Source organism: Echiichthys vipera, assembly GCF_963691815.1.
Source record: "Echiichthys vipera genome assembly, chromosome: X".
NCBI classification, from domain to species: domain Eukaryota; kingdom Metazoa; phylum Chordata; class Actinopteri; order Perciformes; family Trachinidae; genus Echiichthys; species Echiichthys vipera.
This window is the reverse complement of record NC_139825.1, coordinates 18,294,288-18,319,678: the sequence shown is the minus strand read 5'-3', so window position 1 is coordinate 18,319,678 and position 25,391 is coordinate 18,294,288. Positions and strand designations below refer to the sequence as shown.

At 41.4% G+C, this 25,391-nt stretch overlaps 1 protein-coding gene across 1 annotated transcript in view; it reads left to right on the top strand.

Annotated features, from left to right (window-relative positions):
* Nucleotides 1-24,319, top strand: part of cdh22 (cadherin 22) — a gene marked incomplete at both ends in the record, with an annotated part of 86,216 nt that extends 61,897 nt beyond the window's left edge. Inside the window, 4 exons of the mRNA XM_083938947.1 lie at nucleotides 2,809-2,926; nucleotides 6,728-6,877; nucleotides 7,190-7,291; nucleotides 23,790-24,319. Coding sequence (XP_083795073.1) covers nucleotides 2,809-2,926; nucleotides 6,728-6,877; nucleotides 7,190-7,291; nucleotides 23,790-24,319 — 900 coding nt within the window. The remainder of the gene's footprint in view (nucleotides 1-2,808; nucleotides 2,927-6,727; nucleotides 6,878-7,189; nucleotides 7,292-23,789) is intronic.
* Between the last annotated feature and the right edge of the window lie 1,072 nt (nucleotides 24,320-25,391).

The following is a 25,391-nucleotide window of genomic DNA, read 5'->3' as shown; positions in this document are numbered from 1 at the left end:
TAGCCACTGCTCAGGCTCATGAGTCAAGGGTGTGAGCAGTGTTCTAAGTGAATGAGGCCGTCTCGCAAAGAGACTTGAAAGACAGACAAAACATTAACAGAGCAACAGAACAAAACAAAATAAACACAAACACTGAATACAGGACAAGATATGTTAGTGTGTGTGTGTGTGTGTGTGTGTGTGTGTGTGTGTGTTTGTTTGTTTGTTTGTTTGTTTGTTTGTTTGTTTGTGAGCATGTGTGTTTCTACACAGTCTGTCTGGGTCTTAGTCTACAGTATAAGGCGGAAGGGTGCAAGAGGGGGCTGTGATGGTGAACTAACTGTGTCTAGACTCCATGCCATCAAGAGCATTTTTCACTCACCCCTCTCACGCAAAATATTTTCTGTATCGCTGGGGGAAGAGATACAGCATTGGTGTTTGAATTATAAATATGCAGGTGGATGATAAATTAGGGAGACACTTTTCAGGGAAGTTTAAGCATGAGAGGAAGACACTTTGGAGAAGATACATACAAAGAGGGAGCAATCTGAGGTAAAGGAATCACAATAACAAATAGAAAGAGCAGGCTGAAGAGCCAGACAGGAGAAGGGGAAAAGATGGACATAAGAAGGATCCCCTCCAGTAAACAGTGTCCTGCCCCTATTGTAACAGTTTAGTAATGGCTTGATACATTCCTCGATCTTATCTGACACAGTCATCCAACACCCTGCTTTAATCATTCTGGGAAGCACCTCACTTAGTAGTCTGGGGGTTATCTGTCATGGGAGTCGCTGAGCCTTCTTAACTGTGTGTGAGCGAAAAATAGGTATTTGTGCAAGATAGTCTTGCTTGACAACAGGAAAAAATACATTTATTGGGACATTCTGTTTGCAAAAGATTGTTGCTTAATAATCTAATTCTTGGAATTCCAAGTCAAAATATATTTGACTATATATATATATATATTTATTTTTTTTTACAAGGTTCTACAAAATGAAAAAATTATTGATTGCAATACACGGTGGTGTAGTGGTTAGCACTGTCGTCTCACAGCGAAAGGTTCCCAATTCGCGCCCCGGCTTGGGCCTTTCTGTGTGGAGTTTGCATGTTCTCCCCGTGTCTGCATGGGTTTTCTCCGGGTTCTCCGGTTTCCTCCCACAATCCAAAAGACATGCACATTAGGTTAATTGATGACTCTAAAATTGCCCGTAGGTGTGAATGGTTTTCTGTCTCTGTTTGTCTCTATGTGCCCTGTGATAGATAGACTGGCGTCCTATCCAGGGTGTACCCCGCCTCACGCCCGATGTCAGCTGGGATCGGCTCCAGCCCCCGCGAACCTGACAGTGACAAGCGGTTGAAGATGAATGAATGAATGAATATTTGCGATGGAAAAAATCTCTCCATGGTTTCTGAGTCCCCCTCAAGCAACTCGTTGAAGATTGTTGGTTATTTAAGGAATGCAGATCTGTTTACTTCCAGAGGGAATATCTTTTGTCAAGAAACCCTTTTGTGAAGAAAAAGAATAGGCCAATGAGAACAGCTGTGTGTGCAGTAATAGTAATGCTATAGACAGTTAGACAATATAGACCAAAAGCTGAACGGAGTGGGATGAACTGTTGCTAAACAAATATTTGAGCTATCAAGTATAATGCAAAAAATAAAGAAAGGGAGCTTCCATAAAGTCAGTGGCAGCACTCAGCTCTTCTCATAAACCAGAATAAACATTTTTGTATTATTGACACAATGACATTTGCCATCTGTGCTACGTGAATGCTTTATCCTGTGACGGACACGGTACATGTACACAGCTGATGTTTGGGATAAAAAAAAGAGGGCCAAGCATACAAAACTGTGCAAACGTGTTAAAACTTTACTGAATTAAAAAGTATTTCAATGTTTTGTGCTACTGCTATTCAATAACTGTAAAACTTTTCCTTAAAGGCATAGTTCTGCCTTTTTGAAGTGGGGTTGCATGAGTTACATATTGATAGTCAGTGTATTACCTACAGTTAATGGCAGATAGTGTGGCGCCATTTTGGAGAAGCCGAAAGGAGTACAGACACAGAAGCTGCTGCAGCAAAAAGTACTTTAGTCACCTTAAAAAAAGGGCCCACCTAAAAATAAAAAAGTAAGCTTTGTTTATAATATTTTCACTGCCTTTTCCTTAGGCACCACAATTTCTCAACAAGTGCACCTGTGCTGCACACTGTATTACGCTGCAGAACAGCTGTTTGAGTCAGACTAATATATAATAATCATTATAACAGCGAGAACAAAATGCCATTCTCAGTGGAGACAATAGGATATTTCACAAGTTAAGGAGCCTCACTGAAAAGAAGAAAACCGAAACAGCTGACGGATGTTCTTCAGCTTTTGGCTTGATGCTGGCTGCAGATTCATAGGATGGATTGTCACTGAGAGGCCTGTATTAAAGTGAAAGGATCTTCAGAGGCTGTTTGATGTCCTTAGCCTTTGTTCTTTCTTAGGTCCCTCTCTTATACTTTTAAGCGAGGCATTTTATGACAGTTTTGCGTTTCTAACATTATGACATTTTTTTATGTTGCAGTGTCAACTTTCTGGAGAAAGAAGTTTTTCATCTCTTTATGACTGTTGTCCCTTTGGACTGCACTTTCACTTAACACTTTATGAATCTGTTACATCCAAGTACACTCACTCCCTCCTGCATGAAAGAGACATTTGAAATGTTAAGTGTTTTCATATGCATTTCTTTATTCCCATTGAGTGTATCTGAGCAGAAAACTAATCTATGTTTATTTTCTTTCTTGTCCTTTTATTTTCCTCTCTGCTTTGGTTGCTTCTCTCTCTTAGTTAATTCATACCATCAGTGTAGTGGATAAAGATGAGCCACAGTCTGGACATCGCTTCTACTTCACTCTGGCTCCTGAAGCCTCCAGCAATCGACACTTCACCCTGTGGGATGTCAAAGGTGAGAGAGCAAAGGTCCTATATTGTGGTTATTGATGAGGAAGCATATTTGTTTAGCCAGTTTTCAGGGTATACTGGTACAAGCAGGAGTCTGTAAGATTGGTTGTTATGTTTTAATGAGTTGTTTGCATTTATTTAAGTTATTTTGTTGGCCTTTTTTCATGCATTAATTTTCAGGACAACTGAAAAGTGACAGATGGGAGAGAGGGGATGACATGCAGAAAAGGGCCACAGGTCGGAGTCGAACCTGAGACTCTGACCTGTGGAGTTTTAAATGTGTGCAGGTGCAGCAAAACTATGCATGACAGACAAATGTTAAAGATCATGATGAAGCTCAAAGAAGAAACATTTCCTGATGATCTCACATTTCCCTGATTTAGTTTGGTGATATGCTTGAGGGCATCCTGAAAATATAAACCTTGAGGCAATATTTAGTAAGTTAGAAAGACTTGTTTTTGTTTTATATGGGGGTGTTTTGACAATGTCATAGTTACCTCTATCAGGTACCAGATGGTTAACAACATTTTTGAAATGAGATAATTCAAAAAGTATACTTCTAAAAGAATTTGACAATCGCAGGAGCCGTGGGAAATAATAGTTTTATTTCTGTGACTACACATAATTATCTGAATCTTTTTTTAAAACATCATCCATTCTGGTCCACTTCGCAGAGTGATTCTATTAGACAGTATTATATATGCCATCCCAAGTCAGTTTTATACAGTTGGTCTGAAGAAATTTGCTTGACTGTACAAAGACTCACTAAGCTAAGCTTTTCCCCCAACAGTAGGCTTTCTCTTTTTGAACACTTTAACACAAAATATTTTCTTAATTCCAGTTTACATCATTTTGTCAAGTGTCATAATGAAAATTGCATTAATTAAAAAACACAACGTTTACTTGTATCTGCACAATATAGGGAGACATTAAAATCATTGTGCTCCCTGGTGAGGAATTTGCTTTGTCTGGAAGATGAGTTTTTTCATGCTTGTCTGTTTTTTGCAAACATGCTTGCTTGTGTACCTAAGTGAATGTGACATCTGGCTAAATCAAGATTGATCTGACACTGGGAAAATGTCAGGGGAGCAGCCTTAGCAAGGGAAATGTCACAGTGTGAAGGCACAGAGGCCTGCTGCAGTCCCGTTTACATGCGTGTGAATGAATAAACACAACATGTGCCTTGTGTAAAGTACGCACACATACCGTAAATGCATGTGACAGAAATGGCCCCTTTTGCTATTTTTTCTCTCTCTCCTCTGTGTGTGTATGCGTGTGCGTGTGTGTGTGTGTGTGCACGCACGCAGGTGAAATGGTGTGTATATATAATTAGGTAAATTAATAATCCCAGTATATTGATGCTTTGATTAAAATGTTACCTTTTTCATACATATAAACATCCATATGTTTACTCAAGAACACAAACACAACTATAGAGACCCTGTATATATTTTGGTGAAAGACAAAACCCTCCACAGACTTTTGATCCTCCAATCCGTATTTTTTTTCCACTCTGGTGTCTCTTTTCATTGACACATTTGTCAACCTGTCACTTTCAATCTGTCACTTCTTCTTTTCCCCATCATGGCCCCACATTGTGTTTTTTCTCCGAGTCTTGGGACACAATGAAGAAAAAGCCCCCCATGTTGCTTAACTCTTTTAAGTTGTTGCTGTAGAGCAAAACTTCCTCTTTACTAAATTAACCGTTGCTACTACACGACAAACTGCCAAGGTGCTACCTGGATAATGTTCCACATCATGCTTAACCAGACATTTCATGTCATAGTAAGCTGAAGGTGTTTACTTGTGTCATTCAAAGTATATATTTTTTTATTCCTTATTTTATTTTTTGCTAAAGTAAAGTAACAGCCACACAATGTTGCCATAGTAATCCTTCATGCACAAGTATGTTTTTACTCAGGCTGTAATATATCATGTCTTATTTTCTTACGTGCCTCTGTGCCTGTAAATGAATATAAAATAACTTACTATTTTTAGTTCACAATAGACAATTTTGTAAGCACCTCTCTCTTTCTCTTTCTCTTTCTCTTTCTCTTTCTCTTTCTCTTTCTCTTTCTCTTTCTCTTGGTGTTTCAAATCATGTCTTGACTTTGTGAGATTTTGGACAGAAGAATTAATAAACTTCAGGAGTGAAACCATATTTGTAAAAAGCATTCCCCTGCTTTGGGTCAGTAATCTTCAGGTCAGCTGATTAGTGTGATGAACTAAAGCCAAACTACTCAAGCAGATGAGTCAAGTAGTCTGCTGAAATGCTTCTGACATTTTTTCTATGTTTAACTCAATCCAATAGGTTTGAATTATTAGTGTTTATGTAACACACAGCTTTGAGAAAAAACAGGTCTTATCTCAGCCTCAAAGCTTTTCAGTCATCCCCACAATTATTTTAGGATTAACCATACTTGTATAAGGACAGTTATAATTTGCATTCAGACAACAGTAAGACTGTTCAAGTGATGTACACCAGAGGAAATAGCAGCTAAAACATTTTCTGCATCATCCCGCTGTGTTAAGGGTAGGCTATGCATGTTACGCAAATACAAAAATACACAACAGAGGACTTATGTTACAGATTTATCCTGTTTATTTCCCTCCTTTTTTAGTTATGACTTTGTCAAACAAAGGCAGCCTTCCAATAGGGATCATATATGCACCAATGTGCCGTTCTCAAAGGCAAAGAAAAAGGACAGTTTGTTGTAGTTTGGATGACTTGTCAGGTTCATTTCACATAATCTATATGGTCATTTAAAGTTCCAATAAGGGCAATATCACTTTATTTCCTGCTATGATATAAGGGTGGATGTGGGAGGTTGTTCTGATCAAACTTTATGGATGGCCAAGTTTTTAAGTTAATTGATTTTGATTCAAAAATTCATGCTATAATAGTGTACTATATATACTATACTATAATATTATATATCTTGAATCTTTTTCTAAAGCAGACAGCCAGGGAGGAGAATATTGTGTTAAAGTCAAAAGGACAAACTCAGGGCATAATGTTCCTGTACATAAACAGTAATATGAATATTGTTCTACATGAGCCAGAGGAGCTCTAGGGCGACATGGATAACGGTGATATATGTTCCAGGAGATGGATTGCTTGGAATCCACAAGTCTACCCGGAAAGCTTCTCAGAATATTTGTCAAAGCCTCCTCCTGTATTCTATTTTACATTTATCTATGTCTCCGGGAGAGGGCTCATATACACACCAGTGAAGTTTAATTTTAAACATTGGCTTTCATATTTTCTCTCCTGTTTTTGTTTGCTTAAAAAAAAACACACGATAAATGTTAACAGCACAAAAGCCGTTCTCTTCCCCAGTGAGATCATTCAACCCCAAGTTAAACTTGACAATCCTGAGTCCTTCTGGAGTCTTTGAACTATGCATTATGTCAACTGATTTCTGAAGACTATGTATAACAAGAATGATGCTTTGCTGTCAGTCTTTTCCTTCTCTATTGACCATTTCTCAGTGAAGTTGGCAAGCATCTTACATTGTCAAGTGTCAAGTCTTGAAAGCTATGATTTGTCCTGACATTTTAATAATGTCAAATAGGCCTGCATGATCAAAGCTCCCAGTTTTTTTTCTACTTCCATTAGTATAGTGTTTACTTCATGGAAGAACAAAAGGGAGTGATAAAAATTACTCACTGGAAGGACTTTGATCAATTCCATTGCAGCCTGGTAAAAACAGACATTAGTGAGCAGACAAAGTGGTTTTGTTCTTCAAATATTAAATAGCCCATATGTAATTCTCTGCTTTACCTCTCTCTGACCCCCACCCAGACAACACAGCTGGCATCCGGACCCAGCGGTCAGGCTTTAACCGTCATGAGCAGAACGTGTATTTCCTGCCTATCCTAGTGGTTGACAGCGGGCCTCCCTCCCTCAGCTCCACAGGCACTCTGACCATTCATGTCTGTGGCTGCGACACAGGTGAGAGCTACTGTAAGAGCTGCACCATAATAAACATTATCATCACATTAAATTAAATTACCTTTTCAGCAGTGCTGAAAAGGTAATTTACCTGCCATTGGTCAGAGAAAAGTGCTTATCAGCTTATATTTGTGGAAAAATAAAGCAGACAAATGGCCCTCAACAGGGATTTCAGTGGAGTAAAAATATATTTATGCATGATAAACTGTTTTTTCTCTTGATAAAACAGTGCTTAATCCTTGCCCACTGAAGTGACTTATTACTATTTTTTAATATTTAAGTAAATGCTATGTTTTTTCTTTTGCAACACAGAGGGAGCTATCCAGTCCTGTAATGCCACAGCCTATGTAATGAGCGCTGCTCTCAGCCCTGGGGCACTTATAGCACTACTGGTCTGCATGCTCATCCTCATAGGTAAGCACTTGGCTGTACTCATGTATGAATGAATAATGGGATATGTGCATGGGTGTATGATAAATGACTTGATAGGCCCAATCGTACGTATTGCTTTTCTGTTGTCATTCCAAAGTCAAACTACTCCAGCAGGACCACCACAAGCATTATACTCAAAAGAGGTACGGGACTTTCGGTTTGGCTGGGATGGAGTATACGTGTGTTGAGTGTCACTCCCGCAACTTTTGACAATTTTACATTTCAGGACCCCGAAAGTCACAGCAAATAGTAATATTTGTCTCGTTGGACGGACACACCACCGGAATATGTCTATGTATACAACCAGACAGACTGTAAAAGATCAGGGGGCGAAGGTTAGATGAGGCAGGCGACAAGTTTAGCATGGCGACCATCGTTAGCCTCTGTGAAGAGCACTGCAAAGACCTATCTGCTGACTTTAAAGCCCTATCCGCGGATTTCAAAGCCTCCATTTCAACGCTCGCAGCAAAGTTGGATCAAGTCCACGCCACAGTGTCTGACTAGGCTCAGAAGATGAGCTCCCTCGAGGTGAATGCAAATTTACAAGATGAGCGCCAGGCAATGCTAAAGTTAGCGACCAGGAGTCCCGGAGTCAGTGGAATAATATCAAACTTGTCTGCCTACCTGAATCAGTGGAGGGACCACCTTCTTTGTGGAGCTGCTCATGGAAGTTTTCGGCAAAGGTGTCATGAAATCACAGCAAGAATGTGACAGGGCTCACCGCATGCTATCCGAGAAGCCAAGGGCCATAGAGCATGGCCAGTCATTATCAGGCTGCACAGGTACCAGGTGAAGAAGATGATCATACGCGAAGCCTGAGCCAGGAGAGGCTAGCTACAGTACAGGGGCTCTCCCATCTGCATCTATGAGAACTCCCTGCTGGAGGTGGAGGAACAACGCCAGAAATTCAGAGAGGTTATGTTGGAAGCTTTACAACCTGGGCTTCAAACCCACGGCTATACCCTTCCAGGCTTGTCATCGTGATGGAGGACGAAGGTAAGAAGAGGCTCTCTTCGGTCACTGAGACTAAAGGCTTCATTACATCCACCCGCACGGAAGAGACCGGATGACCGTGGAGGGCTGATGATCTCACCACGGACGAGCCGCTGTCAGGCTATCTGGATAACCTTGAGTTCATGTGATGCTAACTGTATAGCTCTGCTTTAACTAGCCCCGGACGGGCTGCTGTTTATTTTTGGACTGCGGCATAGGTAGTTACGGTCTTGACGGACAGCTGATAATCTGACTGTCAAGAGTTTTGAACAGAAATTGCTAAGTGGACATTTTAACACACTAAGGTGACTCAAGGTCCGGTGTTTTCTGATATTTTTGAATTCCTGTATTTTCATTTTTTTTTTTTTTTATCTTTAATCGGTTCTCTTGCCATGTACTGGAAGCTCATTTGCATGTGGTTTTCAGTTTGTTATTATATTTTTTCTTCCCAGCCTTATTTTATTATTATTATTTTTATCACGTGACCAGACATCTTGGTGCTCTCGGCTGGCTAATTTATTTACATGTTTTTTTGCTGTTTGTTCTTTTTCCTCCTGTTTGACTCTTTTCCAAGAGTCAAATAATGTTATTGTTTGGGAAGAGACCCGGAAGCTCCGTTTAGCTGTTAGCTGCAAGGGAGAGCTCAGATGATGTTCTTTGTTATGGGAGTAGCCCTCAGAGTGGTCCCAAATGTTATTGTTTTATTTCCTTTTGTTGTTGTTGTTGTTGTTGTTGTTGTTTTGTTCTGAGTTTTGTGGGGGACTTTTTGCTCTGTTTTAGTCTCCTTCTCCACTCTCTTACTCCACTTCACTACAGAATACTTAAAGCCCAGTTCAGACCAAAGATTTGCAACGAGTCAAGTTGAAACTTGCAATTACTTGCAATTACTTGCAACGTGCAGGTCTGCAACGTTCTGAAACCTGCCAGTCCAGAACAAGGAGACAAGGCGTGACGTGTGATCATCGCCATAGCAACGCCTCTTTGTAATTCTGTTCTAACCTCTGACTTTTCAGCCTGGTTTTCGTAGCTGGATATGATTTGTAGCATTATAAAATATAAATGAGGACAGAGACAGTAAGATACTTGCTACAGCTGCATTTCTAGTTGTGAAAAATAACTTTGTATTTCCCCGATTCACTGCTTCGTTCTGGATTATGGCCGGCGCTCCCTCTCCTTATTCATTGTATTACTCGCTTGACCCTCTCTCTTTCCATCTCTCTCTCCGTCTCTTTTTCCTCTCTCTCTCTCTCTCTCTCACAAGCTCGTTGAGCCTCCAATTGATTGATATGCTGTTGAAACAGGGGACGTGTGTTACGTTCTAAAACCAGCCGCTGGTGATTTGACAAGCTGAATCGCTGGTGACAACATCAGCCGGCTAGATTTGCAACAAGACGGGTCAGTTCACAGCGCTGCAACTTTAAACTGCAACATTCTAAAACAGTTTTGTTGCATTGCGACGCATTGGCCTAAACTGAGCATTAGGCCATGCAGTGTCAATCTAACTCATTATTATTGTTCCTAAGGCTAATGCTGTAAAGACAGGTACTGGAGTGCGTCTGATTTCCTGTAATACTAAGGGCATGAACAACGTGATCAAAACTGGTAAGGTCTTGACACAGTTACAGCACCTTAAAGTGAAATTCTGGTGAAAATCATCCCAGGGTCTTTTTAGGCAAATCCGTTTATTAAATAAGCAATCAAGACAATTTTTTTCATGTGTGAACTATTAACATAGATTCGATTTTCCAGAGAGTCACTAACAGCCTGCTGAGGCTGACATGGGTCAGCTCGGGGCGGCGAGTTGAATGCATTAAAACGTCTTTTTTATAACCTAATTCTGCTCCCAATAACACCAAACCTCTGCAGTAGCATGATTAGAGTCCCAACACATTAATCAAAGCACCAACAATGTAGTATGTGAAAACGGAGTGTATTGAAAACAGTTTTGAAAGACTTACCTTCTGGCACCGGTATCAGCTGCTCCATTCAAGTCAACTACCAAGTGCAATCTACAGGGAAGGAGCCCATTGATGATTTATTCCAGCCAAACACATAAAAATTGTGGTTTGTGGCAGACACGGTAATCCCACTGCCTAAGCGTCTCAACCGATGTCTCAATGTCCAGTTTAAAACAATAAGCCACTGGTTTATCAGAGTATGGTCATCGTACCTCAATTGCAGCTTATGAAAAGTTTCTGAGTTGTAAGCTTTCATTTTTGTTTTCGCAGCCAGGAAAGATACAAACACGAACCATTCTGTCTCTCTTCACTTCAAGTTGCAGGCTTGACATCTTTCCCTGTGCATCTTACAGCAACACACGCACCCCGTCCCCTGACCCCTGCCCCCTGAGGTCTGCGTAATGTTTCGGTACTGCAGGGAAAGCTGTGTGGGACTTTTCCAAATCTTTTACCATCTATTATTAAGTTATGTTTCACCAAACTGCCACAAACCACAACGGATCCTTCCCTTTGGATTGCATTTGGTAATTGACTTGAATGGAGCAGCTGGTACCGGGGCCAGCAGGTAAGTCTTTAAAAACACTCTTTTATTACATACTGCGTTGTTGGTGCTTCATTTTATGTGTAAAGATACTTATCCTGCTACTGCAGAGGTTTGGTGTTATTTGGAGCAGTATTAGTGGTTAAAAAAGCTGTTAGCATCTCTCCGGAAAATCTATGTGAATAGTTCATACATGAAAAAAATTGTCTAAGTGGCTTATTTGATGACTGAATTTTCCTAAAAAGACCCTGGGATGTTTTTACACATGAATTTCACTTTTAGGTGGATGTGATGTCTGCAGAAAACACATGACATCAGTTGACAGCCCATGTATTAAGAGGGCATGGATGGACTTATTCCATTCGAAATGTGCAGATAGAGTTAGAGGGGCAGCCATCATCGTTCATAAAAGGGTCTTGTTTGAGCCAACAAATGTAATCCTAGATACTGACAGCGCTTCAGAACACACCAGTGGTGAACAGTTTTTCACGAAGCTATTTGCAAAAATCGGCAACAGTCACAACATTATCATGGCTGGGGACTTCAACCTGGTGCAGAATGTGACTCTCGACAGATCTTCCCCTACACAGATTACACTATCCAAATCATCCCACATAGTAAAAACATATGCATCACAGTTGGGAATTTTGGATCCTTGGAGGTTTAGAAATCCCCATGGTAAATCTTTCTCTTCTTTTTCCCATGTACACCACACATTCTCCTGAATTGATTCATTTTAACTCGATAAAAATCTCCTCGACTGCGAGAATGCATCTGCATATCACCCAGTAGTCACTTCTGACCATGATCCTACCACAGCTGACATTAGTTTTCCACAAGATACAATTCCACGTTCACCATGGATGTTCAGCTTGCTGTCGGATAGTTCTGAAGATTATGTTGAGACTGAAATACACTCTTACATAGAGTTTACCGACACCCCTGATGTCAGTAGTTGCACTCTGTAGGAGGCGCTTAAATTAAATTGATTAATATTTCTCAAATGAGAAGGGCTGAACTAGGCTGGTGGAAATTGCAGAGTAACTGTTAAAACTCGATCGAACTTACTCCACCTCTCCTTCCCCCTCCTTATATAAGAAACGGCTACTGCTACATTCGGAACACAGCGTCTTAGTGACATGTAGTGGAGAGTCAGCTGCGACAATCAAAACAAAGCTTTTTTGAGCAGAGAGATAAGGCTGGGAGACTCTTGGCGCAGCTAGTGCCTCTAGACTGATCTCTCAAATGCAACTACCGGACAGAAGCCACACTTCTGTTCCAGTGATTATCAGTAAGTCTTTTTCTGATTTATATACCACACTATATACTTCTAAATGCAACCCAATTACTGCACCGTTCTTCAACACCAGAAGGCTGCTCAACATCACATTCTCACCTGGGTTGGAGACTCCTGAAGCCTTCGAGCGGGTTGAGTGGGGTTTTCTATTTTTATTTTGGAGAAATTTGGCTTTGATTCTAATTTATTTCTTTGGTAAAGCTTCTGTATGTAACCCCCTCTGCCTCTGTAAACACTAATAGTGTCCGTTCAGCATATTTCCCTCTGAAACGTGGGACCCGACAGGGCTGTCCGCTTTGGCCCTTGTTGTTCAACATAGCCATCGAGCCATTAGCCATCTGGTCTAGTCCACAAATTTTCCTTATATGCGAACAACGTCCTCTAATTTATTTCAAACTCCACATTCTCCCTTTCTCCTGTTTTATCTATTCTGGATCAGTTTGGGCATTTATCGGGGTATAAATCGAATATTCAGAAAAGTGAGATATTTTTTGTCAACAACTTGGTGAGATCACTCCCACAATCCATTTTTCGCTTAAAAACAGCTGGGTTCAAATATTTGGGGGGTGTTTATCACCAGCTCCTTCAGGGACCTTTTTCAAAAGAACTTTCAGCTGCTATTAGATAAATGCAAGTCAGACTTGTCTACATGGGTGGGCCTTCCCCTGTTCCTTGCAGGCCAGGTTAATCTTATAAAGATGGTCCTTCTACAGAAGTTTCTGTATCTTTTTCAACACCTTCCTATTTGTCTTTATAAATTGTTTTTTTGCTTATCTAGACCAACAATTTAACACTTTTATTTGGCAGAATAATCCAGCCCGAGTCAAAAAACATATTCTCCAAGTCCCTAAATCTGAAGAGGGACGAGCACTCGCGGTGAAGTTGCAGATGTCTGCCCACCCAGGGCTCATACTGAGATAACATCTTCTCCCTGCTCTTTGCTTTCTATGATTTGCTCACAGCTCCCCATAATTGCCCATAAATTTTCACCTAATCTGGTCACTAATGCCAAATCTGGATCCACTTCAGGAATCAGCACAGCTTGCACAGGGCTTCGACCCCTGACCCAGTTTTGAATAATTATGCGTTTCTCCCTTCCTGCACCAATCCTACGTTTCGCATAGGGCCAGATAAGGGCCTCAAAATGCTTAATGACCTGTATTAAAAATACAGCCTGCCTAATAGCCAAGAGATAATTGCTACAATCTTTCAATTTGCAATACAAGCGTGAAAGTTGGCATGAGCAGTCTCCATGGATCACTTGAAAAGAAAATTCTCAGAAACATTTGAAATTTCAAGATGGCTGACACCTTAGTGGAGCAGTTAAGTGATATAATGGTTTATTTGGTGATACAAGCATGTAAATTGGCATGAGTAGTCTCTGTGGGTAACTTGACAATTCGCCACCAACAGCTACTCGAATTGTGAAGATGGCAGCCGTTTGTTCAGGATGATTCCCGCCCACCATGTGGATCTTTAAATGATACGTTTTCTCATAGAAATATATTGGGTTCCTCAAAAGGCTCTATCAAGAAAGGTTGTTTGACTGTGTTTTTTCTGATTCCTCGCCCATGACCTGTCCAGTTAGGTAAAACCTGTCAGGAGTTGCCTCCCACTCTGAGTTGCATAGCTCTTTCAGGGTTTACTGAGGTACACAAGCTCCCTTACCACAACAAGGTAACAGTCACAAGGGAGGTTTTTTCTTTATTTTTTTAAAACTAACAGACATTAAATTTGTCAAATAAATACTAAGGGATGGGGAAACTAGCACAGTTGTGGTGCTGAACGAACAGTGCCCCAAAATAATAATTAAGCAATGGCATTTTGATGGGAAATTATATGAAAGGGTCTCCATCAATACACACCATCAATTTCTGTATCCAGACCACCATACCAGTAAAGAAAGTAACAAGATACCCCAACTCTGAACCATGGATTACACCACAGTTTAGGAAAAGCCTGAAGGAAAAATACAGCCTTCAAGCTCAAGGACTGGACAGCTCTCAGTGCAGCAAACCTGGCAGTAAAAAATTAGGTCTTCAAAGCCAAACTACAATATAAGAATAAACTGGAACAAAGATTCAGCTTCATGAACAACAATCAAGCCTTTCAGATGGCCAAAACACTGACTGGAGGTGCACCCAGATCCAGCACTCGAATTTCACCGAAACAAGAACATCAGCTGAACAACTTCTTCAACCACTTCGACGCAGACAACTACTCGGAAGAGTGTCGCAGACAGGATGTACTCCCCCTACTCAACCCAAACGACCCAGTACCCTTCTCAGGGAGGATGACAGGCAGCAACTGAGGAGATGCAAGCCAGGCAAGGCTCCAGGGCCTGAAGGGATCTAAGCAATGGTGATAAAGACCTGTGTCACTGAACTTTCTGGAATAATCAATTGACTCATACCATCAATGTTAAATCCCCATCCCCTGGAAAACCGCTATAATTATTCTAGTACCCAAGAAACCACGATCCAAAGATCCAAGCGACTACCGTCCCATCACCCTCACATCCATCCTGATGAAGTGCCTGGAGTACCTGCTGCTTCACACCATCCTGCCACACGTCTGTTAACACCTGGATCCCCCAGGCACAACTGCCAGGATACTATTTGCTGATTTCAGCTCTGCATTCAATACTATCCAGAGACACTTGCTGATCCAGAAAGTGCTCCACCTCAACATCCCCTCCCACCCAATCCATCTCCTCCACAACTTCCTCACCAACAGACCATCTGGGTAAACACAACAACAAGCACAACAACTACACCTGTACTCACCTCCAACACAGGAACCCCACAGGGTTGTGTCCTAAGCCCCTTCCTAAACACCCAAAGTCTCGCACTTCACCCAGTGGTGCTGTCACAGTTTGCTCGGCTCCTCCCCTAATCTGCTGCTCAGCCATACCCCTGATCAGTCTACAGCTTTCACCTGCTGCTCTCACCTGCTCACCATCTCCAATCAAGCCAGTATATATGCAGCCTCACTCCACTCACTCTTTGCCAGATTGTCTTCGCTCTCATGCCTGACTCTCCAGCTCTTGTTGCCGGATTGCTTACCTGGTATCGACCCGACTTGCCTCTGACCTTCGCCTCTCGTCTAAGCCCCGGTAAATCCCACAGCCTTCTGTCCCTGACCACGAGTATTGCCTGCCTGTTTTCTGTTCCTCATCTGCCTGTGGCTGGTTGGCGCCTGGCCTGTTTCTGCTCCACCAAAAGACCTACCTAGCTTCAGCTTCACCTCAACAGCTCACATTCTCTGGTGAAATCATCTCAAGCTCTGGATCCAGTTCTCTGCTGCCCTCCCCTGGTCAACCGTGTACCTGCTTTTACCTGCTGAATAAAGACGGTTTTAAAACGAATACCTGGTTCATCTGTGCTGCAATTGGGTTCACTCCATATCCGTTACAGTACAATCTGGCCAGCTATGAACCCAGCAGTCAATCCCACACCACTTGAGGGGGTCCTGCAGCAGCATGAGGCCATGATGACTGCATCTGCTGCTGAAATCAGACAAGCTGCTGAGACTCATGGATGAGCACTAGCGGCGTTAGCCGGACAGATGCAACAGCTAGCAGCCCGCTTCTCCAAGCTCTCACCATCTGCTGTGTCTGTCCCCTCTTCTGGAGAACCAGCTTATGTTCATCAGCAGGTTGAGGATCCTGAACCCATGCAGTTGGGTCGCACCACCCTCTCCCTGGAAGAGAGGGGGCGCTGCCGCAAGGCTAATCTTTGCCTCTATTTTGGGGCAGTAGGACATTACATCTCCAACTGTTCCAGTAGTTGGGGAGATCCTGGTGAGCGCAACTGCCCTGTCACCTCCCCAAAGTTAGAGACCTCTGTTTCAAGGCCGCCTTCTCCTTCCAGGTGACCCCCACATCTTGGCCATCTTCATTGACTCTGGGGCTGATGCCTGTATCATTAATGAGTAGGTGGTCCTTCAGCTAGGTCTCAAACGGGTTCCTTTGCCTCATCCGGTTCCTGCTAGAGCCTTAGATGGACACATCTTGGGCACTGTCACGCATCAGACCTCCCTGGTTCACCTGCTCCTTTCTGGTAATCATCACGAGACAGTCCAGTTCCACATCCTAAGCTCTTCCTGTCTGCCTCTCATCCTGGGGTATCCATGGCTCCATCTTCACAACCCTCACATCGACTGGGGCCATTCTGGAGTAGAGCTCCTCCTGTCATCAAAGGTGCCTGCAGCATGCTCCATTTCACTCTTCCAGTACCAGCTCCAGCTCTTCACCTGACCTCTCCGGGGTGCCACCTGAATACTACGATTTCTGCAAGGTCTTCAGTAAAGCCAGAGCTACGTCTCTGCCCCCACACCGCCCCTATGACTATGCCATAGATCTCCTGCCTGGTACCTCACCTCCTAAGGGGCACCTGAACTCTCTCTCTCTGAGCCCGAGAGAAAAGTCATGGAGACTTACAATGACTCCCTGGCCGCGGGCATCATTTGTCCTTCTTTATCTCCTGCTGGAGCGGGTTTTTTCTTCGTTGAGAAGAAGGACAAGACTTTGAGACCCTGCATCGACTACAGAGGACTGAATGATATCACCATTAAGAACCGTTACACACTTCCACTCATCTCCACTGCCTTCGAACTGCTCCAGGGGGCCACCATTTTCTCCAAACTTGACCTGCGCAGCGCCTACCATCTCGTCCGCATCAGAGAAGGAGATGAGTGGAAGACGGCATTCAACACCCTAACTGGACACTATGAGTATCTCGTAATGCCGTTCGGCCTGACCAACGCCCCTGCCGTCTTCCAGGCAATGATAAACGATGTGCTCAGAGACATGCTCAATCGATATGTCTTTGTTTATCTTGATGACATCCTCACACATTCCTCACACATTCATCATGTCCAGTCCGTCATTCAGCGCCTCCTGGAGAATTCCCTGTATGGGAAAGCAGAGAAATGTTAGTTCCATGTGTCTTCAGTGTCTTTCCTGGGGAACATTGTGGCACAAGGCAACATCCAGATGGACCCAGCCAAAGTCTCTGCTGTCACTTCAAGGCCTGTTCCTGAAAACCGCAAAACAGCTTCAGCGTTTTCCGGGGTTTGCAAACTTTTACCGTCACTTCATCCGCAACTACAGCTCACATTCTCTGGTGAAATCATCTCAAGCTCTGGATCCAGTTCTCTGCTGCCCTCCCCTGGTCAGCAGTGTACCTGCTTTTACCTGCTGAATAAAGACTGTTTTAAAACGAATACCTGGTTCATCTGTGCTGCAATTGGGTTCACTCCATATCTGTTACAGGTGCGGAAAAAACTATCTCAAACTCAACTTCAGAAAGACAAAAGAAATGGTCTTTGGTTCCCCACAACCCCACCAATCCATTATCACTAACAACAAAACAGTAGAGAGAGAGTTTACCATTCCAAATACCTTGGACTCACAATTATCAACAACCTCACCTTTGAACACCACAAAACTTGGGACCCACTGTCGGGTTTTATTAGTAATAGTCTTACTGTTATTCCTGATGATGCTAAGGATGCTTCCTAATACTTGGAAGGAGAGAACCCCCCCCCCCCCCCCCCCTATATACACACACACACAAAACCTTTCTTTTCTTCAATTACTTTTACTATTATGTACAGGTTTTTTTTACTCTATTTTGTCTCATTGTACCTTAATTATTTACTTATGTTATATGTTAATTTTTATTTTTATTTATTTATTAAATTAAAGTCTTTAGGTGCAGACCTAAATGTCTGCTGCTCAAAAACATGCAACCAAGCATGGATTTTTTTTGATGGAATGAACACTTATAGAAGTTATCTATATTTCAGGGGGGAAATTGCAGTCAAATTACATAAAAAGAAGATCAACTTTTCATCTTTTATGAGCGGCTTTCCTGTTGGACATTTTAATGGCACCTTTCTGAGGAGAAGGCTTTTGTTTAGACAGGAGCACAGATGATCCCTGGGTTTATGAATGACATCCAGCTACTTTGATCCTTGGAACACAACCCAGAGATGCGATGAATGTAAGTGAAGTGGATGGGGGTTAGAGAGTGAGCAAACAAGCACAAGAGCTGCCTCAGCACTTGTATACCTCTGGAACAGAAGGCTTTAAATAGACAAGTCTTTCTAGACATTCTCTGATTTTTACACACAGACACATACACACACTAAAATACAGATGCATGCAAATGCTCGGCCTCTGAGAGCCTGAAGAGGGTTAGTATTGTCATATCTGAAAATTTTATAAGTTAACTTCTCGTTTTCCCCCCACTCTACATCTTAGCATCCCATTCCTCAGTGACAGAAATATATAGCAACGCTGTCATTGTGTTTTGTTTCCCCGGCTCACGCCTACATGTGTTTAATATTCTGCAGGCAGTGAATGATGGATGATGTGACCCCAAGTAACTTTAACCAACATTGCTATCTATTTCTTTTAAGAGCTATTAAAAGGAGAGTTGTTAAAACTCTGTCTCCATTAACCAAACCATCTACTGGAGGGAACTTCAAAAAGCAGAGCATCATTTATTCATCATGGATTCAAAAGCCTCAACAAAAATGTTATGCACAAATCTGAGGCCACCTCTGCTGGCTATAAAAAAAACTGTGTTTGCAGTGTATCATGGTTTTGGTGTTCTGGGCTTGATGGCATCCCCTAAAAGACTGTTGGAGTTGAAAACAGTTCCCTGGCTTTTAAACTTGTGAAAAACTAGACACTGTGCATGAGTTATGTGGGGCAAACACTTTTTCATTGCAGTCTTGGTGAGTTAGATTAAAACGTGCATTTTCCAGAGTGATATATGCTAAAGACTGTGATGCTTAAAGTAGTATTGCATTCAATATTTAGTGCCATTTCGATTCTACTAATGAAATCATGCTATGTATAATTCTTATAGTGTCAGTCTTTTGCCAGTCATCATGTGGACAGTAAGATCTCAGGGTTGCAAGGTCTGGGATCAGTGTGATTAATGTTTTCATAAGTATTGTGTGGTGTGAATAACGGACAGGAGCATGCGGTTGCAATCTTATCTTATCTTACACACACACACACACACACACCTTTAGTGTGTGTCTGCTCAAGCATGCTAAGCACGAATACACATGCTTATACAAATCACTCCTCACATATTAACTCCAATTACATCAATTGTTGGATTATGAGAAAAATGAAAACAAATTTCTGCCTAATTACCTTACAAACAAACAGTCCCTCCATCAGTTAATTTATAGGCCTGATGTGATGAATCCATTCCACAGCGTCGCAGCATCTGCATGCATCCATTCCAATTACCTCCCATCTGGTTGTGATGAACTCCTGGGTGGGGGCAACCAGCGCAGCCCAAGGGTAAAATAACTGTCTTGGCAGGAGCGCTTATCGAAACATCTGTACACATGGGGACCAGATTTGTATGCATAGGAGGCAGCTTTACACAGGTGTATATTCTTTCCACTAAGGTAAATGTTGTACCTGGTGTTGTAAAAAAATACCCTGAGACATGCTAATCTCCAAAGGACTAAATAGGTTTCCAATATCTTACAGCTTAAGCATCTGTGTACTTAATAGGCAGTGACACTCACATGTTATCAGTGAGGAAGGGTTTTTCAGAAGTGAGGTTATCTGATCCTCTTTGCTTGGAGACTGAACTGCTACATGCTGTCACTTCTTCAATACTATTAAGTGAAGAAATAATATGACCTGCACGTATGGGGGAGTTCAGGACATCAAGTTTTCTACCTCCTATTACTGTACTCATTAGTGTGAATTTAGAGTAATTGTCTCAGGGCTCGTTTAGTATGCATGGCTATTTGCAGCACAATTTAACACAAACCATGACGGTTTCCTCAACCCGGTGGCAATTAATTCACCCCATTCATAGAGAAGAATAAACATAATGGTTACAGACACCGCTTGCCTCAATGGAGCCCAGCAAACAATGTAAGAGGAGAATGATAGCACATTATCAGTCAGGGATACTGCATAAAATCTCCATTCAAGATCAGCAAGGCTCTTTAGGCCGGCACAGCTGTTTAGGCAAGGAACATTCTGCAAGATATTTTTGAGGCCATTCATACCAATTACAGACAATTACCAGGAGTAACAACAAGTCATATGTACAGATTATGTTTGAAACTGATGTATTTATTCAAATTTCTCTGGAGCAAGAAAAAGCAAAAGATGCTTTAGGTGATGAAAGGAAAGTGGTGAGAGCACACCAGCCTTGACACATTGGGTGATATTGATGAAACACACACACACACACACACACACGGTGAAAACGATACCAACGTTGCTGTTGCGGCAGGTAAATATGGTATTTTATAGCCACATCATGACTTTCAAGGTCACTTTGAAAAAGTGCTTTTTTCATGCCTCCTAATATATGTGCTTAAACATGTGTAAATTGCACAACACATACAGTCTGGTTAGACTGAGAAACAATGTGGGCATATTTTATTTTCAGGACGTATCGATGGGTGTTCTTGTGGGTTCAGAGCATCAAACAATCTGTGCCATCCCAAAAAGCGCAGGCCTCACTATAATTGATAGTATTTTTTATCTCTGTGGACTTAAAGGCATTTGTTTTGGGCAACAGGCTATCTGTTCCACAAGATGCATGGTGACTACTGTTTAATGATCTATCTAAATGTCCCTTCACTGGCATCCTTGTAGAACAGTTGCTTATTGCCCCAACTGAGAGGTAAGAAAAAAGGATTATTCCATTTTCACTGTTAAACAGTATCACAGTCCATAGCTGACCACAGGAAACACATCCTGCTACCAATTAAAGCTTAATAATTAAAGGAAAAACCTTTTAATCTATTAATCTGAGTACTGTGTCTCAGAAATTCCTCATTAATAAGCCTGACACTTAAAAAGGCCACTCATAACTCCTACTAATTCATATGATAATGTGAAGTGGGAAGAATTACATTTATTTGATTAATTATCATGTATAGAGAAGGATTAATGCACTGTGAATTCACACATTCTTGTATAACGGTTTTTAGATTTAATGTCATATTATATCTATATATTATATATCGTCATCTACTCCAATACCAGATATCAGAACTTTTTCATGTCACTTTCATGTCATGTACTATATATATATATATATATATATATATATATATATATGTATATACATAGAGTAGCTGTTACTGTGGTCAGACAACTAGAAATGACATGGTATCTAGATATCCTATATTAAGATAAAGTAAAGATGTTGGGTGTGTGAACACAATAATTATTACAAATAAAATGAATCACAGTTTTGCAGGTAGCGGACTGGATCAGTAGTAATGCAACTTTTAAAGGCCAACCACCTTTAAACACCAACTGAAGGGGCCTTCACATAAGCTTTTTTTGCTGGGTTCACCACGAGGATGGGGGCAGAGACCCAGTAAATGGCTGAATCAACGCAGTATATTACATATTAAAACAACCATTAGCTCATAAACTGCCTATTCACAAACCTGGTGTGACTGCTTCTCCACCTCAAAGCATAACATTTTCTTCCGAGATTGTGATAGGACTTTAATGTAACGTTAAATAGTTTAGGACTTTTTCTTACTTCCTCTCTCTAGCCAGCTTGATGGCGCTCTGTGTTTGCCTAGGGAACCTAGACATCTCACTCAAAGCTTCTACTTCATTTGTTGCTTTTGAAAGGTTAGCGGCAACTAGGTCAAAGTTCAGCTGATTTCAACTTTGAGCGCAGCGGCAGAGGCAAACCTGAGCAGTGCACGCCGCTACATTTGGTGCTGCCACTAGATTGGGTGCTGCCACTAGATTGGGTGCTGCCACTAGATTGGGTGCTACCGCCTCCTTCATAGGAAATTAATGGAATCCAAATTCAACCTTTAGGTCAGGGGTGGGGAACTCTACTCCTGGAGGGCCACTGTTCTGCATGTTTTAGGTTTCTCCTTGCTTTAACACACCTGATTCTAATGCTCTGCTTGTTATATGTAAGCAGCATGAGCTTTTCAGGGGTTTAATAATCGTTAGACTCAGGTGTTTTAGAGCAGGGAGAAACCTAAAACATGCAGGACAGTGGCCCTCCAGGAGCATGGGTTTTAAGTGAAGGAAGATTATGAAAATAAAATGCTCCTTTCTTGCAAGAAACATTATCAAAATTAATTTTAATATTAAAACTATTAAAATAAGGCATTTTCCACTGACAATAGAATGATGTCCACCATGTTCTTTTGTTTTCATATACAGACGCTTGGCAGTTATGTGACTGGGATGCAGGCCTTTAGAAAAGAATATGCATAACAAACGTAGATATATTTTATTTTTAGAGCTATTACACATCTTGATGTGAGACCGGGTTGTGTATAACAATCCCTGTCCACATCCTTATTTGCTCATTAATTACTTGATCAAAAAGAGGCTTGATTGTTGTTTATGCACAAGACCATTGTAAATGGAGTTGATGATATTTATCATGCTCCCTAGTATGCATAATTAATTCATAAATGTTTATAATATGATGTTATCATCACTGAAAATGACATTTGACGTTGCTGCAAGTCTGAGACAAATATACTGGAGGTTTCATGGGGAAAGTAGCAGCCCAGAGGAGGGCTGATGGAGTCGAGGGTTGGGTGTTGGAGCTAAGTGAGACTTGTCTAATCACAAATGTAGGCAGTAATTAAAAAAACTAAGCTGAAATTAAAGCCTCATTGATTTATCCCTGCATACAGCCTTTGTGTTCCTCCTGTCTCATTAGTTTATAAAGTGATCCATCTCAATTGCTTTCCCTTCTTTAATCCTGATTTAATTTTACAGGGCATTTCTTTCTCTTTGTACTGTAGGTGTTTGCCTCTGGTTTTGAATGGTGATGTAACCACAGAGTCTTAGTCTTCTTTTTAACTTGGATGAGTATTGATGTACAGATTGCTCTCCATTAGGACTTTAGAATCATATATCTGGCCAAGGCAATCAGGATTGTGAAAGATCAATGCTCATGCATTTGAAATATAAAACTTAATAATATATTATCTTAATAATATATTATCTTTCCCTACTGTGCCTTTGGTCTGAGAGGTGAAATCAAAATTACATTGGGAGTAGTCAGAAACTTTCCTATGAATGTAGCTTGTGTATCCATAATGCACAGTAAGAGCTTCAATGATTATATTGGCCTATATCTGTGTCTATAGGTATTTGCGTATATGTTTTCTGAAATGTGCCCAAATTAAAAATGTTTTTTACAGAACATATAATACAGAAAACGATGCTTGGGGTGATTTGGAAATGGTGTTATGTAGCCATTTCTTTTATTGTAAGTGAGTGATACTGACCTTTGCATTGTCAGCTCAAAAATTCACTATATTGGCAGCCTTATCTGTAAATGGTGATTTTTTTCCTGTCCAAAAGACTGTATTGGTAACAGTCACTCAATCGATATCTGCGTAGTGCATGTCTGATGTGAAGCATGCACCGTGCACACATTTAGCACATTTATTTTCCTACAGTTTTCTTCAGTACTGAATGCCCTGAATCTTGGTATGTCATTATTCTTAGCAAGATGAAGAGGAATTCCCTTTTTGCAAACAAGCAAAACATGGAGGGTGCAACATGTGCCAACACTTATTAGCAATGTTTTTCTTTTGAAGCTTTTTCGATTAACCTGCACTTATTTGACCATAGTGTGGATTTACAGTCGTTGTCTTTCTCTGTCTTGTCTTCTTCTCCATCAGTCCTTGTCCTGCTGATCCTGACCCTGAAACGTCACAGGAAGGGCCAGAGGATGGCGGAGGATGAGGAGGACATGAGGGATAACGTCATCAAGTACAATGATGAAGGCGGAGGGGAGCAGGACACTCAGGCATATGACATGAGTGCCCTGAGGAACCTCTATGACTTTCCAGAGGCCAAGAGCTGTGACTCTGGTCCAGATATCCGCTCACTGCCGCAGTGGATACAGGCTAACCGGGTTGGTGGTAGTGCAGAGGGAGCCGCAGCAGCTGCAGCAGACTTCTCCCTATTCAAAGGCTACATCCGAAAGAAGGTGGAACAGGCTGATGCTGACCTGTCTGTGCCGCCGTATGACTCCTTCCAGACGTATGCCTTTGAGGGCACAAGTTCACCAGCACTCTCACTAAGCTCCATCCACACGGTGTCCACCACCTCAGAGCAGGATTTCTCCTACCTCAGCGACTGGGGTCCACGTTTCAGGCAACTGGCGGGTTACTACGCTCCAGGAAATCCTGAGGAAGAACGGTCCTAGCACAGCTTCTCCTCTGCAGAGACGTCTAAACTGCTTCCTCCTCTTACTCAGCCTCCTCTTCTCACCCTCTGGCACTGCCAGCACTGTGTACTCCTTAAAGACAAGAGCACCACCTCATTATCTTTTTGAAAAGAAATCCCATTGTCAAAATTTGAACTCAATTTGCTGTTTTTGGAACACTTTTTTTCCACACTTGTGAGAGTTTTCAGACTTCAGCATGAAAGCTGTTGTGCAATTAGAAAGAGTAAAGAAAGATATCTGTCACCAAAATTGCCATTTAGTCTCAAGAATTTTCTCTCTCTGAAATCATAAATGAGAACTTTTATTTTAAGCTGTGAGACTGTTTTCAGAGTATCAGTATTGCCTAGGCAAATTATCTGACAAACATGTATTTATTTAAAGAAGGAACTATTTATGTATTTATTTGTTTTTATGTATTTATTTATGTATTTATTTACACACACCATGATCACTATGGTTACTGCATCAGTGAAAAGCTGAAGTGCTAAAGAAAAAGTGAGGGGAGGAGGACATTATAAAAAAGTATGAGAGACAACATGGAAGAAAAAAGAAAGATGGACTGCAGTGGCATATGGCTACAGAATACTGGTAAAGAGGTGACATCTGGGTCATATGAAATGGCATTCTGGAAAATATTTTTATTTATTTTCTATGACCACTTTTGTAAAATAACCAACTTAACACACTGAATAGCGGAAAGTAGAGGCAAGTAGAAAGAGGGAACAGATGGGGTAAAAGAACTGCAGAACAAATAAGCTGTCAGTTCAGTCTGAATGGTTGAGAGTGACATACTTTCGCTATATTTTAGTGATTTATAAATTGTTCTTTTGGAGGTTACAAACTGAGGACAATGGTGGGTTAACAATTTCTTTTTCTTCCAGCCACAGCCAATTGTACGGCAATAAGGCACAAACCGCAACAGTGATTTAAGACTAAACAAAATGACTGTTTCATGGAATTGGCTAGGGGAGCCAATTTTCCATTCCAGATTATGTTTGAATGTGTACAATATGTTCAATTCCTTTCATATCATGAGACATTTGATTTAGAT